Here is a 15,924-nt window from a genome sequence, read left to right as displayed (position 1 = left end):
CATCTCAGTCCTGCCATTCCAGGAATCAGTCTGGTGAACCTTTGCTGAACTCCCTCATGGGCGGCACGGTGGCACAGTGGTTAGCACTGCTGCTTCACAGCTCCAGGGTCCCGGGTTCGATTCCTGGCTTGGGTCACTGTCTGTGTGGAGTTTGCACATTCTCCTCGTGTCTGCGTGGGTTTCCACCGGGTGCTCCGGTTTCCTCCCACAGTCCAAAGATGTGCAGGTTAGGTTGATTGGCCAGGTTAAAAATTGCCCCTTAGAGTCCTGAGATGCGTAGGTTAGAGGGATTAGCGGGTAAAATATGTGGGGGTAGGGCCTGGGTGGGACTGTGGTCGGTGCAGACTCGATGGGCCGAATGGCCTCCTTCTGCACTGTAGGGTTTCTATGAATAGCAAGAATGTCTTTCCTCAGACTAGGAGACCAAAACTGCACACAATACTCAAGGTGTGGCCTCAGCAAGGCCCTGTATAACTGCAGCAAGACATCCTTACTCCTATACTCAAATCCTCTTGCTATGAAGGCCAGCATGCCATTAGCTTCCCTCACTGCCTGCTGTACCTGCATGCCAACCTTCAGCGACTGTTCCACCATGACACCCAGGTCACGTCACACTTCCCCTTTTCCTAAACTGCCACCGTTCACAGAATAATCTTCCTTCTTGTTTTTGCCACCAAAGTGGATAACCTCACATTTATCCACATTATATTGTATTTGCCAAGTATTTGTCACTCAGCCTGCCTGTCCAAGTCACCCTGCAGCCTCTTAGCACCCTCCTCATAGCACACACTGCCACCCAGCTTAGTGTCATCCGCAAATTTGGAGATATTGCATTCAATTCCTTCGTCCAAATCATTAATGTATATTGTGAATAGCTGGGGTCCCAGCACTAAACCTTGCCGTACCCCACTCGTCACTGCCTGTCACTCTGAAAAGCACCCGTTTATTCTCACTCTCTGCTTCCTGTCTGCCAACCAGTTCTCTATCCACGTCAATACATTACCCCCAATACCATGAGCTTTAATTTTGCTCACTAATCTCTTGTGTGGGACCTTGTCAAAAGCCTTTTGGAAGTCCAGATACACAACACCCACTGGCTCACCCTTGTCCACTCTACTGGTCACATCCCCAAAAAATTCCAGAAAAAGGTTTTGGATTGGGAGAGAGTAGATTTTAAAAATTAGGCAGGATCTGGCCAAGGTAGACTGGAACGAGTTACTTGTGGGGAAATCGACAGAAGAGCAGTGGGGGGAGTTCAAAGGTGCAATGGGGAGGGTTCAGGCCCAATGTTCCATCTGGGGAAATAGGAAGATGTAACAAACCCAAAGAACCATGGATGACCAGAGACATTCAGAAGGGACAATGAGAAGGAAAAGAGAGGCTTTCAACAAGTATAAGGGGAGTAAGTCTGCAGAGGCATTAGTGGAGTACAGAAAGTGCAGGATGGAGCTTAAGATATCAATTAGGAGAGCAAAGAGGGGATATGAGAAATCTCTGGCTGGTAAAAGTAGGGAAAATCCTAAGATATTCTATAAATATATCAATGAAAAGAGGATACCCAGGGAAAGAGTAGGGCCCAATAAGGACCAAGGGGGAAATCTGTGGGTGGAGGCAGAGGACATTGGTAGGATGTTAAACAAATATTTCACATCTGTCTTCACCCATGAAAAATGAGGAGGTAGTCACGGAACTCGTGGAGAGAGAGTGTGAGGCTCGAGAACAAATTATCATAGGGAGTGACAAGGTATTGGAGATATTGGCAGGCTCAAAAGTGGACAAATCTCCAGGTCCGGATGAATTGTGTCCCATGCTGTTGTGGGAGGCAAGGGAGGAAATTACAGGGGCTCTGACCCAAATTTTTAATTCCTCTTTGGCCACCGGGAGGTGCCAGAGGACTGGAGAACAGCTAATGTGGTCCCACGATTGAAGAAAGGTTGCCGAGGCAAGCCAGGGAACTACAGACCAGTGAGTCTCACATCTGTGGTTGGGAAACGATTGGAAAAGATTCTGAAGGAGAATCTATCTCCATTTGGAGAAGCAAGGTTTGATCAGGGATAGTCAGCATGGTTTTTCTCAGAGGGAAGTCATGCCTAACAAATTTGATTGAATGTTTTGGGCATGTGACCAGGTGTGTGGATGAGGGCAGCACGGTTGATGTAGTTTACGTGGATTTCAGCAAAGCCTTTGACAAAGTCGCACATGGGAGACTTATTAAGAAGGCTAATGTACATGGGATACAGGGTGATCTGACAAGGTGGATTCATAATTGGCTTAGCGGTAGGAGACAGAGGGTGATGACAGATGGCTGTTTTAGTGACTGGAGGCCAGTGACTAGTGGCGCACTACCAGGATCCGTGCTGGGCCCCCTGTTTGTCATTTATATAAATGACATGGATGACTATGTGAGGGGATAGGATTAGTAAGTTTGCCAATGACACAAAGATTGGCCGGGTGGTTAACAGTGAGCTTGAGTGTCTTGGGTTACAGGAAGATACAGACGAGATGGTCAAATGGGCGGATAAGTGGCAGATGGAATTTAACCCTGAAAAGTGTGAGGTGATGCACTTTGGAAGGAGTCATTTGACAAGGAAGTATTCAATGAAAGGTCTGACACTGGGAACTTCTGAGGAACAAAGGGACCTTGGCGTGTTTGTCCACTGATCTCTGAAGCGGAAAGGCAGGTTAATAGGGTGGTGAAAAAGGCATATGGCGCACTCGCCTTTATCAATCGAGGTATAGATTACAAAAGCAGAGAGATCATGTTGGAGTTGTATAGAACTTTGGTGAGGCCACAGCTAGAGCACTGTGTGCAGTTCTGGTCGCCACATTATCGGAAGGATGTGATTGCACTGGAGGGGGTGCAGAGGAGATTCACCAGGATGCTGCCTGGGACGGAGCATTTCAGTTATGAAGAGAGGTTGGATAGGCTTGGGGTGTTTTCATTGGAACAGAGAAGAGAGAAGGGCGACCTGATCGAGGTGTTCAAGATTATGAGGGGCATGGACAGGGTGGATAAGGAGCAGCTGTTCACCTTAGTTGAAGGGTTAGTTACATAGAAATCATAGAAACCCTACAGTGCAGAAGGAGGCCATTCGGCCCATCGAGTCTGCACCGACCACAATCCCACCCAGGCCCTACCCCCACATATTTACCCGCTAATCCCTCTAACTACGCATCTCAGGGACAATTTCTAACCTGGCCAATCAACCTAACCCGCACATCTTTGGACTGTGGGAGGAAACCGGAGCACCCGGAGGAAACCCACGCAGACACGAGGAGAATGTGCAAACTCCACACAGACAGTGACCCGAGCCGGGAATCGAACCCAGGACCCTGGAGCTGTGAAGCAGCAGTGCTAATCACTGTGCTACCGTGCCGCCCTCACTGTGCTACCGTGCCGCCCAAACTGTGCTACCGTGCCGCCCGTACAGTGCAGAAGGAGGCCATTCGGCCCATCGAGTCTGCACCGACCACAATCCCACCCAGGCCCTACCCCCACATATTTACCCGCTAATCCCTCTAACTACGCATCTCAGGGACAATTTGTAACCTGGCCAATCAACCTAACCCGCACATCTTTGGACTGTGAGAGAGAAGGGCAACCTGGAGGCATATGCCTACGAGGAGACAAAAGTTAAAAGTGAGGGGTGGGAGGTTTAGGGGGGATTTGAGGAAAAATTTTTTTACTCAGAAGGTGGTCTGGAATGCGCTGCCTGGGAGGGTGGTGGAGGCGGGATGCCTCACATCCTTTAAAAAGTACCTGGATGAGTATTTGACATGACATAACATTCAAGGCTATTGGCCAAGTGCTGGCAAGTGGGATTAGTGGCAGTGGTTAGCACTGCTGCTTCACAGCTTCAGGGACCTGAGTTCGATTCCTGGCTTGGGTCACTGTCTGTGTGGAGTTTTCACATTCTCCTCGTGTCTGCGTGGGTTTCCTCCGGGTGCTCCGGCTTCCTCCCACAGTCCAAAGATGTGCCGGTTAGGTTGATTGGCCATGCTAAAGATTGCCCTTAGTGTCCTGAGATGCGTAGGTTAGAGGGATTAGCAGGTAATATGTAGGGATATGGAGGTAGGCCTGGGTGGGATTGTGGTCAGTGCAGACTCGATGGGCCGAATGGCCTCTTTCTGTACTGTAGGGTTTCTATGATTTCTATGATTCTAGATGGGCAGGTCAGGGCCTTTCATGTGTTGGTGCAGACTCAATGGGCCAAAGGGCCTCTTCTGCACTGTAGGATTCTGTGATTTGGTGATTCTGTGAAGATTTGTCAAGCACGATTTCCCTTCAGTGAATCCGTGCTGACTTGGACCAATCATATCACCACTTTCCAAATGCTCAGTTATTGCACCTTTACTAACTGACTCCAGCATTTTCTCCACCACCAATGTCAGGCTAACCGGTCCGTAATTCCCCGCTTTCTCTCTCCCTTCGTTTTCAAAAAGTGTGGTTAAATTAGCTTTCCTCCAATCCATTGGAACTCTTCCGGAGTCTGTAGAATGCTGGAAAATGATCACCAATGCGCCATTTCTAGGGCCACTTCCTGGGATGCAGAGCATCAGGCCCTGGGGACTTATCGGGTTTTAATCCCAGCAATTTCCCCAATGCAATTTCCTGACCAATAAGGATTTCCTTCAGTTCCTCTTTCATGCTACACCCTCTGCCCCTAGCATTGTTCCCTAGGAAGGTTATTTGTGTCCTGCTTAGTGAAGACCGATCCAAAGTATTTGTTCAACTGGTTTGCCATCTCTTTATAAATGCATTTTGATAGATTGAACCAGAGCAGGACCTACTCAGTTAATGGTAGGGCGTTGGGGAGAGTTACAGAACAAAGAGATCTAGGGGTACAGGTTCATAGCTCCTTGAAAGTGGAGTCACAGGTGGACAGAGTGGTGAAGAAGGCATTCGGCATGCTTGGTTTCATTGGTCAGAACATTATATACAGGAGTTGGGATGTCTTGTTGAAGTTGTACAAGACATTGGTAAGGCCACATTTGGAATGCTGTGTACAGTTCTGGTCACCCTATTATAGGAAGGATATTATTAAACTAGAAGGAGTGCAGAAAAGATTTACTAGGATGCAACCGGGACTTGATGGTTTGAGTTATAAGGAGCAGCTGGATAGACTGGGACTTTTTTCTCTGGAGCGTAGGAGGCTGAGGGGTGACCTTATAGAGGTCTATAAAATAATGAGGGGCATAGACAAGGTAGATCGTCAATATCTTTTCCCAAAGATAGGGGAGTCTAAAACTAGAGGGCATAGGTTTAAGGTGAGAGGTGAGAGATACAAAAGTGTCCAGAGGGGCAATTGTTTTTCCACACAGAGGGTGGTGAGTGTCTGGAACAAGCTGCCAGAGGTCATAGTAGAGGGGGGAAAATTTTTATCTTTTAAAAAGCACTTAGATAGTTACATGGGTACGATGGGTTTAGAGGGATATGGGCCAAATGCGGGCAATTGGGATTAGTTTGGGGTTTTAAAAAAAAGGGCAGTATGGACAAGTTGGACCGAAGAGCCTGTTTCCATGCTGTAAACCTCTATGACTCTATGACTATGTGAGGGGTAGGATCAGTAAGTTTGCCAATGACGCAATGATTGGCCGGGTGGTTAACAGTGAAGTTGAGTGTCTTGGGTTACAGGAAGATATAGACGAGATGGTCAAATGGGCGGATAAGTGGCAGATGGAATTTAACCCTGAAAAGTGTGAGGTGATGCACTTTGGAAGGAGTGATTTGACAAGGAAGTATTCAATGAAAGGTCTGACACTGGGAACTTCTGAAGTACAAAGGGACCTTGGCGTGTTTGTCCATAGATCTTTGAAGGCAGAAAGGCAGATTAATAGGGTGGTGAAAAAGGCAAATGGCACACTTGCCTTCATCAATCGGGATATAGATTACAAAAGCAGAGAGGTCATGATGGAGATGTACAGAACTTTGGTGAGGCTACAGTGGAGTACAGTGTGCACTTCTGGTCTCCATATTATGGGAAGGATGTCATAGAGTCATAACGTCATAGAGGCATACAGCATGGAAACAGGCCCATCGGCCCAACTTGTCCATGCCGCCCTTTTTTCTTTTAAACCCCTAAGCTAGTCCCAATTGTCCGCATTTGGCCCATATCCCATTATACCTATAAAAAGAACAAAGAACAATACAGCACAGGAACAGGCCCTTCAGCCCTCCAAGCCCGCGCTGCTCCCTGGTCCAAACTAGACCATTCTTTTGTATCCCTCCATTCCCACTCCGTTCATGTGGCTATCTAGATAAGTTGGCCTTGTTGCTACCAGATATTTGTGCTGTCCGGGTAAGATTTTCTTAGAGAGTCAGTGCAGACGCGATAGGCCGAACAGCCTCCTTCTGCATGCGAGGATTCTGTGAAAACTCGAAAAGCAGCCAGCATAATCAAGGACCCCACGCACCCTGGACATTCTCTCTCCCATCTTCTTCCATTGGGAAAAAGATACCGACTCAAGAACAGCTTCTTCCCTGCTGCCATCAGACTTTTGAATGGACTTACCTTGCATTAAGTTGATCATTCTCTACACTCTAGTTATGACTGTAACACTACATTCTGCACCCTCTCCTTTCCTTCTCTATGAACGGTATGCTTTGTCTGTATAGCACACAAGAAACAATACTTTTCACTGTATGTTAATACATGTGACAATAATAAATCAAATCTAATGATTGCTGACATTATTTGGTTGTCATACTTCCTGCATTACAATACTTTAAAGATACGTTAACATTGTCTGGGCATCCTGAGAAAGTCAGCATGCAAACTCAAGTCCTCCTCTGTTGGGAGCTTTACCCCAGTTAAGTGTTGGATCCCTCACACTTCAGCATTTGCTGTCCCTCACTCCACCCATCACCATGATGCACTCCAACATTTACCGTACCGCTTTGTACTGGAAGAGCTGAGCCATCTCATCCCTGGTCTCGGATTTGTTGGCGTTTCCTTTCCAGTGGTCAGGCATGTAGTGGATGTGGGCCAGGACACATTGCAGCAGCTGCTCTGGGCACCATACCATATATTCATCAGGAATAAAGGACCTGGCAGCAAACACATCAGGAGTCAGCACACTTCCACAAACTGGTCAAGGTCAGCATGACTCAAAAACTGGCCAACGAACAACATGAAAGCTACCTTGTATCTAACCCCGTGCTGTACCTGTCCTGGGAGTGTTTGATGGGGGGACAGTGTAGAGGGAGCTTTACTCTGTATCTAACCCCGTGCTGTACGTGTCCTGGGAGTGTTTGATGGGGGGACAGTGTAGAGGGAGCTTTACTCTGTATCTAACCCCGTGCTGTACGTGTCCTGGGAGTGTTTGATGGGGACACTGCAGAGGGAGCTTTACTCAAACTGGTAGTGCAGTCAATGTAGTTCATATGGACTTCAGCAAAGCCTTTGACAAGGTCCCACATGGGAGACTTGTAAAAAAGGTAAATTCACATGGGATACAGGGTAATTTGATAAAGTGGATTCAAAATTGGCTCAGTTGTAGGAAACAGAGGGTGATGGCAGAAAGTTGCTTTAGTGACTGGAAGCCGGTGTCCAGTGGTGTACCACAGAGATCTGTGCCGGGCCCCCTATTATTCGTCATTTATATAAATGACATTGATGACTGTGTGGGGGGTAGGATCAGTAAGTTTGCAGATGACACAAAGATTGGCCGGTTAACAGTGAGGCTGAGTGTCTTGGGCTACAAGAAGATACAGACGGAATGGTCAAATGGGCAGATAAGTGGCAGGTGGAATTTAACACTGAAAAGTGTGAGGTGAGACACTTTGGAAGGAGTCATTTGTCAAGAAAGTACTCGATGAATGGTAGGACACGAGGAAGTTCTGAGGAACAAAGGGACCTTGGCGTGTTTGTCCACTGATCTCTGAAGGCAGAAAGGCAGGTTAATAAGGTGGTGAAAAAGGTATATGGCGCACTCGCCTTTATCAATCGGGGTATAGATTACAAAATCAGAGATGTTATGATGAAATTGTATCGAACTTTAGTGAGGCCACAGCTGGAGTACTGTGTGCAGTTCTGGTCACCACATTATCGGAAGGATGTGATTGCACTGGAGGGGGTGCAGAGGAGATTCACCAGGATGTTGGTGGATGGCAGTGGAGTCTAAAACTCGAGGGCATATGTTTAAGGTGAGAGGGGAGAGACACAAAAGTGTCCAGAGGGGCAATTGTTTCACACAGAGGGTGGTGAGTGTCTGGAACAAGCTGCCAGAGGTGGTAGTAGAGACAGGTAAAATACTGTCTTTTAAAAAGCGTTTAGACAGTTATGTGGATAAGATGGGTATCGAGGGACATGGGCCAAATACAGACTAGCTTAGTGATAAAAACTGGGCAGCATGGACAAGTTGGACCAAAGGGCCTGTTTCCATGCTATAAATCTCTCCTGTGACTTTATGACTGGATTCAAACTGTAACTGTAACATTTGCCTTCACCAGTCTTTCTCTCTTCACATCTCTATAGAAGCTTTTGCAGTCAGCTTTTATGTTTTCTGCAAGCTTATTCTCGTATTCTATTTTCCCCTTCTGAATTAGACCCTTTGTCCTCCTCGGCTGGATTTTAAATTTCTCCCAGTCCTCAGCTTTGCTGCTTTTTCTGGTCACTTTATCTGCCTCCTCTTTGGATTTAACACTAACCCTGATTTCCCTTGTTAGCCATGGATGAGCCACCTTCCCCGTTTTACTTTCATGCCAGACAGGGATGGACAGTTGTTGATTTGATTTGATTTGATTTATTATTGTCACATGTATTAATATACAGTGAAAAGTATTGTTTCTTGCACACTATACAGACAAAGCATACCGTTCATAGAGAAGGAAAGGAGAGAGTGCAGAATGTAGTGTTGCACTCATAACTAGTGTGTAGAGAAAGATCAACTTAATGCAAGGTAGGTCCATTCAAAAGTCTTACAGCAGCAGGGAAGAAGCTGTTCTTGAGTCGGTTGGTACGTGACCTCAGACTTTTCTATCTTTTTCCCGAAGGAAGAAGGTGGAAGAGAGAATGTCCGGGGTGCGTGGGGTCCTTAATTATGCTGGCTGCTTTGCCGAGGCAGCGGGAAGTTTAGACAGAGTCAATGGATGGGAGGCTGGTTTGCGTGATGGATTGGGCTACATTCACAACCTTTTGTCGTTTCTTGCGGTCTTGGGCAGAGCAGGAGCCATACCAAGCTGTGATACAACCAGAAAGAATGCTTTCTATGGTGCATCTGTAAAAGTTGGTGAGAGTTGTAGTTGACATGCCAAATTTCCTTAGTCTTCTGAGAAAGTAGAGGCGTTGGTGGGCTTCCTTAACTATAGTGTCGGCATGGGGGGACCAGGACAGGTTGTTGGTGATCTGGACACCTAAAAACCTGAAGCTCTCGTCCCTTTCTGAAGTTCATCCGTGTGTTCTTTAAAGGTCTGCCATTGCCTATCCTCCGTCAACCACTTAAGTATCCTTTGCCAGCTTATCCTAGCCAATGTACATCTCATACCAACAAAGTTAGCTTTTCTCAAGTTCAGGACCCTAGTCTCAGACTTAACTGTGTCACTCTCCATCTTAATGAAGAATTTAAAAGTAAAAGTTTGTTTATTGGTCACAAGTAAGGCTTACATTAACACTGCAATGAAGTTACTGTGAAATTCCCCGAGTTGCCACACTCCAGCGCCTGTTTTGGTCAATGCACCCTAACCAGCACGTCTTTCAGACTGTGGGAGGAAACTGGAGCACTCGGAGGAAACCCACGCAGACACGGGGAGAACGTGCAGACTCCACACAGACAGTGACCCGAGCCGGGAATCGAACCCAGGTCCTTGGCGCTGTGAGGCAGCGGCGCTAACCACTGTGCCACCATGAAGTCTAACATTCACCCAGGATCAGAATGAATGGTGGGGCAGGCTCGAAGGGCTGAATGGCCTCCTCCTGCTTCTAGTTTCTGTTTCTATTTACCTGCTCCATTTCACTGGTGAATTAGAACACAGGGTGGAGCCCGTGAAGCTTTGCGAGGAAATTCTTACACACAGCTGTGGATTCAGACTAACCTGATCAGATTATTGATTGCTGTGTATCGTGCAAACCCGTACAAAGGCCTAATGCTGCCACTTTCTGTTCTGTAAAGTGCCTCAGATTACCCAGAACACTATCTCCAGCATTTAAACAACAGGTTAATCGAACTGTCTCACATGGTCACTGCACAATGGTGGCATGAGTGGGAGTTTCCACAAAACAATTGTGCTGTCAATTCAATGCTGCCTATCACACGATGGAGTTTGGTTGTGTTTGGGTCTGTGTCAGTGTGGTGTCAGGTCAGACCAGATACGCAGGCTATACTCCCCAGCAATTGGCTGATCAAATCAAACAGTGTGTTCCTTTACTCGTTTGTAATAGGCTGAGGACAGACCATACTCAACCAATCCACACCCGCAAGCCCCAAAAGTGAATGTCAACTAATAGTGCTGGTTTGGACAGAATTTGAGTATTGCTGAAAAAGATACATGCTGTCGAAGCTTTTCATTATGCACTCATCAGGAAAGCGCACAAAGATTATGGGGGAACCATAATGGGGGAACAACAAATTGCCCTGCATGAGAAGAGAGCACTGATTGGCTGGCAAGTGGACTCTGATTGGCGGAGGCATTGCCACGGAGAATGCAGCATGGAAGAGTTAACTGCCCAGCTTTGTTCAAATTCAACCGGACAGGTCTTTCTACAATGAAATCAGTTAGGTGTGATTCTGTGATTAGTCAGCACTTTCTGAACAATCCTGAGTGTGTTAATAACTACACCAGCAACTAATTTCAGATAATCAGCCCAGCATGCAACATGGTTTGTTTACACTTGATAGAAGTGCATCATTCAGACGCAGAGACCCACTCTCCACAAACAAATCTGTTCAAGATTTGCACCTTTTATGAATTACACAGGAACTGTAGGAACCTATAGTTCCCCGTTATGTTCTCTATGGTAACAACTCAGCCAATCAGAGTTGGCTAGCCAACCCTTTACTCCTGTATTATAATAGTCAAATGCAGAGAAAATTGAACCAATCATCTCCGTGTTTCTGCTGCACTTTTCAATCATTCTCGTTCTCATCTCTCCATCCAGACTTTCACTCGTTACGGAAAATGTTATACCTTCAACTCGGGGAAAGATGGCAGGCCTCTGCTGACGACAATGAAAGGCGGCACGGGGAACGGACTGGAGGTGATGCTGGACATTCAACAGGATGAGTACCTGCCCGTGTGGGACAAGACAGGTGAGAAACAGAGACCCCAGGGAAAGTGGGGGAGGGAGAAGGGCGAGGGGAGGAAGCGAGTGTGGAAAGGGTAAGGGGGATGAGGGAACTTAGGAGAAAGGTGAGATGTGAAGGTGAGGGAAAAGGGAGGGAGTGTGAGGGTTGGAAGGAGGCCAAGGGGGGAAGTAAGAGAGGGGTGAATTATGGAGGGGTAGAAGCGGGAGTATGGGGAGGGGAAGCGCGGGAGGGGTAGCTGAGGAAGAGAGGGAGTGTGGGGGGCGGAGGAACATAAGGACATAAGAACTAGGAGCAGGAGTGGGCCACCTGGCCCCTCAAGCCTGCTCCGCCATTCAATAAGATCATGGCTGATCTCTTCATGGACTTACCCGCCCGCTCACCATAACCCTTAATTCCTTTACTGTTCAAAAATGTATCTATCCTTGCCTTAAAAACATTCAATGAGGTAGCCTCAACTGCTTCACTGGGTGGGGAATTCCATAGATTCACAACCCTTTGTGTGAAAAAGTTCCTCCTCAACTCAGTCCTAAATCGGCTCCCCCTTATTTTGAGGCCATGCCCCCTAGTTCTAGTTTCATCCGCCAGTGGAAACAACTTCCCTGCTTCTATCTTATCTGTTCCCTTCATAATCTTATATGTTTCTATAAGATCTCCCCTCATTCTTCTGAATTCCAATGAATATAGCCCCCGTCAACTCAGTCTCTCCTCATAAGCCAACCCTCTCAACTCCGGAATCAACCTAGTGAATCTCCTCTGCACCCCCTCCAGTGTTGGGAAAGGGGAGGGGGAACTGGGGAAGTGAGGGAGTGTGTGGGGCAGAGGAGGAAGGGGGAGGGTTGCCTGGAAATCTCAGGGATCCCAAGGAACAGAACAGGAACTCACGGTCATTTTGTTTGTCCGTTTCCAAGCAGAGATCAGTGAGCACAGTGGGGACAGGGGAATGGGAACCAGTGTGGGTGGACTTTCACAGGAGTGTGGGGTGGGGGGGCGGGGGGGTGGGGGCGTGGGTGTGGGGGTGATATGGTATAAATTTTTAACAGGACTAGACAGGGTAGATGCAGGGAGGGTGTTCCCGATGGTGGGGGAGTCCAGAACCAGGGGTCACAGTCTGAGGATTCAGGGTAGACCATTTAGGACGGAGGTGAGGAGACATTTCTTCACCCAGAGAGTGGTGAGCCTGTGGAATTCATTACCACAGGAAGTAGTTGATGCCAAAACATTGAATGTATTCAAGAGGCGGCTGGATATAGCACTTGGGGCGAATGGGGTCAAAGGTTATGGGGAGAAAGCAGGATTAGGCTATTGAGTTGGATGATCAGCCATGATCTTAATGAATGGTGGAGCAGGCTCGAAGGGCCGAATGGCCTCCTCCTGCTCCTATCTTCTATGTTTCTATGGAATGGGGATCTCTGCAGGAAGCTGAATTCTGATGATTGAAGTTTGGGGAGGGTGGAAACTGGGGAGTGGTTAGGCAAGAGCTGAAATAGCCAGGTCTGGAGGTAACAAAGATATGAGAGGGTTTCAGTGATGTTATATTTACTCATCGATTTATTTTCTCTCTCTCCCCCTCTCTCTCTCTGCCTCTCGCTCCCTCTCTCTCTCTCCCTCTCTCTCTCTCTCCCTCTCTCGCCCTCTCTCCCTCTCTCTCTCTCTCCCTCTCTCTCTCTCTTTCCCTCTCTCTCTCTCTCTCTCCCTCTCTCTATGACATTCCAACCTGCAGAGGAAACCTCCTTTGAGGCGGGACTGAAGATTCAGATCCACACTCAGGATGAACCTCCCTATATTCACGAGTTGGGCTTTGGGGTGGCTCCAGGTTTCCAGACGTTTGTTTCCACTCAGGAGCAGCGGGTAATGTACCGTTCCATTTTCCTGTTTCCCCCAGAGGGAAAATTATCCAGAAACCAGGGTAGCAAGGTTGGGCCGAATGGCCTGTTTCTGTGCTGTAAATTCTGTGTAACCCGATGTAATTTTACTGAGTGACTGAGGCATCAAAAGGCACAAGCAAAGACATTGTCAAAACCAGGACTTTCAGGGGTCACAACTTTGGAGGTGAGGGGTCAATGTCTTCAGAGTTAAGATTGTCAAAGGTCAAGGGCCTCAGGGTCAAGGGTTGTCATGTGAGGAACAGTTGAGGACTCTGGGTCTGTACTCGCTGGAGTTTAGAAGGATGAGGTGGGGATCTTTTGAAACTTACAGAATACTGCGAGGCCTGGATAGAGTGGACGTGGAGAGGATGTTTCCACTAGTAGGAAAAACTAGAACCAGAGGGCACAACCTCAGGCTAAAAGGAGGATCCTTTAAAACAGAGATGAGGAGAAATTTCTTCAGCCAGAGAGTGGTGAATCTGTGGAACTCTTTGCCGCAGAAGGCTGTGGAGGCCGGGTCACTGAGTGTCTTTGAGGCAGAGATAGATAGGTTCTTGATTAATAAGGGGATCAGGGGTTATGGGGAAAAGACAGGAGAACGGGGATGAGAAAAATATCAGCCATGATTGAATGGCTGAGCAGACTCGATGGGCCGAGTGGCTTAATTCTGCTCCTATGTCTTATGGTCTTATGGTTTCGGGGGTCAAGGGCTTCGGGTGTCAAGGGCATTAGGGGTCAAGAGTTTCAGGGGTCAAGGGTCACAGGGGTCAAGAGTCTCAGGGGTCAAGGGTCACAGAGGTCAAGGGCTTTTAAAGGGAGATCTTCGGGCGGTAAAGGTGCAACAAAAGGTGAAAGGAAAATAATTTGTGAAAACTGAAGCATAAACAATTGGGAAGAGGAAAGAGGTTTGATATTTGGGATATCGATGGTTTAAAAGGGATGGTCACTTTGCAAATATCCTCAGTAGCTGAGGCGTAACCAAAACCACACGGGGCAGAAGTTTGTGCCACTGGGTTGAGGTACCCAGGACTGAGGGGGGTTTGGGTAGAATTGGTTTGTGCTACAGTGGGGAATCTGTGTCTCTGTCTCTCTCTCTCTCTGTCCGTCCAGATCATGTATCTCCCTCCGCCCTGGGGTGACTGCAGAATGTCGAACATAAACTCTGGCTTCTTCAGTACTTACAGCATCACAGCGTGCAGGATCGACTGCGAGACACGCTACCTTGTGGAGAACTGCAACTGCCGCATGGTGCACATGCCAGGTAATGTCCCAGCGACAGAGATAGAGGCCTCCCTGAGTGGAGTATCAGTAACTGTCTTATTTATGGTTCCAGCCTCTCGTCTTGTATATCTAACCAACCAAAATAATTTTAAAGTTTAATAATAGGTCTTTATCAAGGAAGAAGATGTTGTCCAGGCCATGGTGAAAGAGAAAGTAGGAGGGTTTAACATTGATAAGGAGCTGGTATTGGACAGGCTATCTGCCACCGTGGGTGGCATGGCGGTACAGTGGTTAGCACTGCTGCCTTGCAATGCCAGGGACCCGGGTTCAATTCCAGCCTCGGGTCACCGTCTGTGTGGAGCCTACATGTTCGGCCCGTGTCTGCGTGGGTTTCCTCCGGGTGCTCCGGGTTCCTCCCACAGTTCAAAGATGTGTAGGTTTGATGGATTAGTGGGGTAAATATACAAGGTAATGAGGATAGGGCAGGGGTGGCCCGGGTAAGATGCTGTCTGAGAGTCCATGCAGACTTGATGGGCTGAATGGCCTTCTTCTGCACTGTAGGGATTCTATGATTCTATTCTATGATTAAATTTGACCCGGACTAGATGAGATGGATCCAAAGATATTGAGTAAAGTGGAGGCACTGGCCATGATCTCCCAGTCTTCCTCAGACTCTGGGAATGTGCCGGAGGACTGGAGAATTGCCAATGTTGTGGTCCTGTTCCAACCAGGGGGTGGGGATAAGGGCAGTAACTACAGGCCAGACACTTTAACTCCAGCGGTGGGGAGACTTCGAGAAACAATAATCCTGGAAAACGCATGGACAAATGTGGCTGATTACGAAAAGCCAGCATAGGTTTCGAAAGGGGAATCATGTTTAATTAAGATGCTGGTGTTTTTCAATGAGGTAACAGAGAGGGTCGATGAGGGTAACGCTGTTGATGTGGTGTACATGGATTTTCAAAAGACATTCGCTACAGTGCCACACAACAGACTTGTGAGAAAAGTTACAGCTCATGGAATGCAACGTGAAGGCTGAGGGGGATTTGATTGCAATGTTCAAAACCATGAGGGGGTGGGTAGGGAGAAACTGCTCCCATTGGTGGAAGGATCGAGAACGAGAGAGCACAGACTTAAAGTAATTGGTAAAAGAAGTAAAGGTAATATGAAGAAAAAACGTTCACAGGGCGAGGGGTTAAGGCCTGGAATTCACTGCAGGAGAATGTGGAGACGGCAGGTTCAACCAAAGTGTTAGAAAGCAGATTTTAAGAAATTGCAGGATTGGTGGGAGAAGGTGGGCGAATGGCATGAAATAAGTTGCTCACTCAGAGCTGGTGCAGACTCGATGGACCGAATGGCCTCCTGTGCTGTGAAAATTCTGTGTCTCTGTCAGAATTCTCTGTGGCCAGGGAATGTTTCCCAAGAGGTCACAGACCCGAACCGTGACCTCTGTCACTGACCCATAACCTCTGTCACTGAACCCTGAACTCCGTTCACTGAACCGTGACCTCCGTCACTGAACCCTGAACTCTGTCACTGAACCATGAACTCTGTCACTGGCCTGTGAACCCTGTCACTGAACCGTGACCTCTGT

The 15,924-nt window shown here is 47.6% G+C and overlaps 1 protein-coding gene across 1 annotated transcript in view; it reads left to right on the top strand.

Moving 5' to 3' along the window:
- LOC144486066 (acid-sensing ion channel 1C-like) overlaps positions 1-15,924 on the top strand; it is a 123,923-nt gene that overhangs the window by 94,406 nt on the left and 13,593 nt on the right. Inside the window, exons 2-4 of the mRNA XM_078204174.1 lie at positions 11,097-11,247; positions 12,965-13,092; positions 14,220-14,370. Coding sequence (XP_078060300.1) covers positions 11,097-11,247; positions 12,965-13,092; positions 14,220-14,370 — 430 coding nt within the window. The remainder of the gene's footprint in view (positions 1-11,096; positions 11,248-12,964; positions 13,093-14,219; positions 14,371-15,924) is intronic.

The sequence above is a fragment of the Mustelus asterias genome, unplaced genomic scaffold (genome assembly GCF_964213995.1).
Source record: "Mustelus asterias unplaced genomic scaffold, sMusAst1.hap1.1 HAP1_SCAFFOLD_282, whole genome shotgun sequence".
Lineage (NCBI taxonomy): Eukaryota > Metazoa > Chordata > Chondrichthyes > Carcharhiniformes > Triakidae > Mustelus > Mustelus asterias.
Note: the sequence above shows the minus strand (reverse complement) of the source record. Positions and strands in the feature narration are given on the sequence as shown.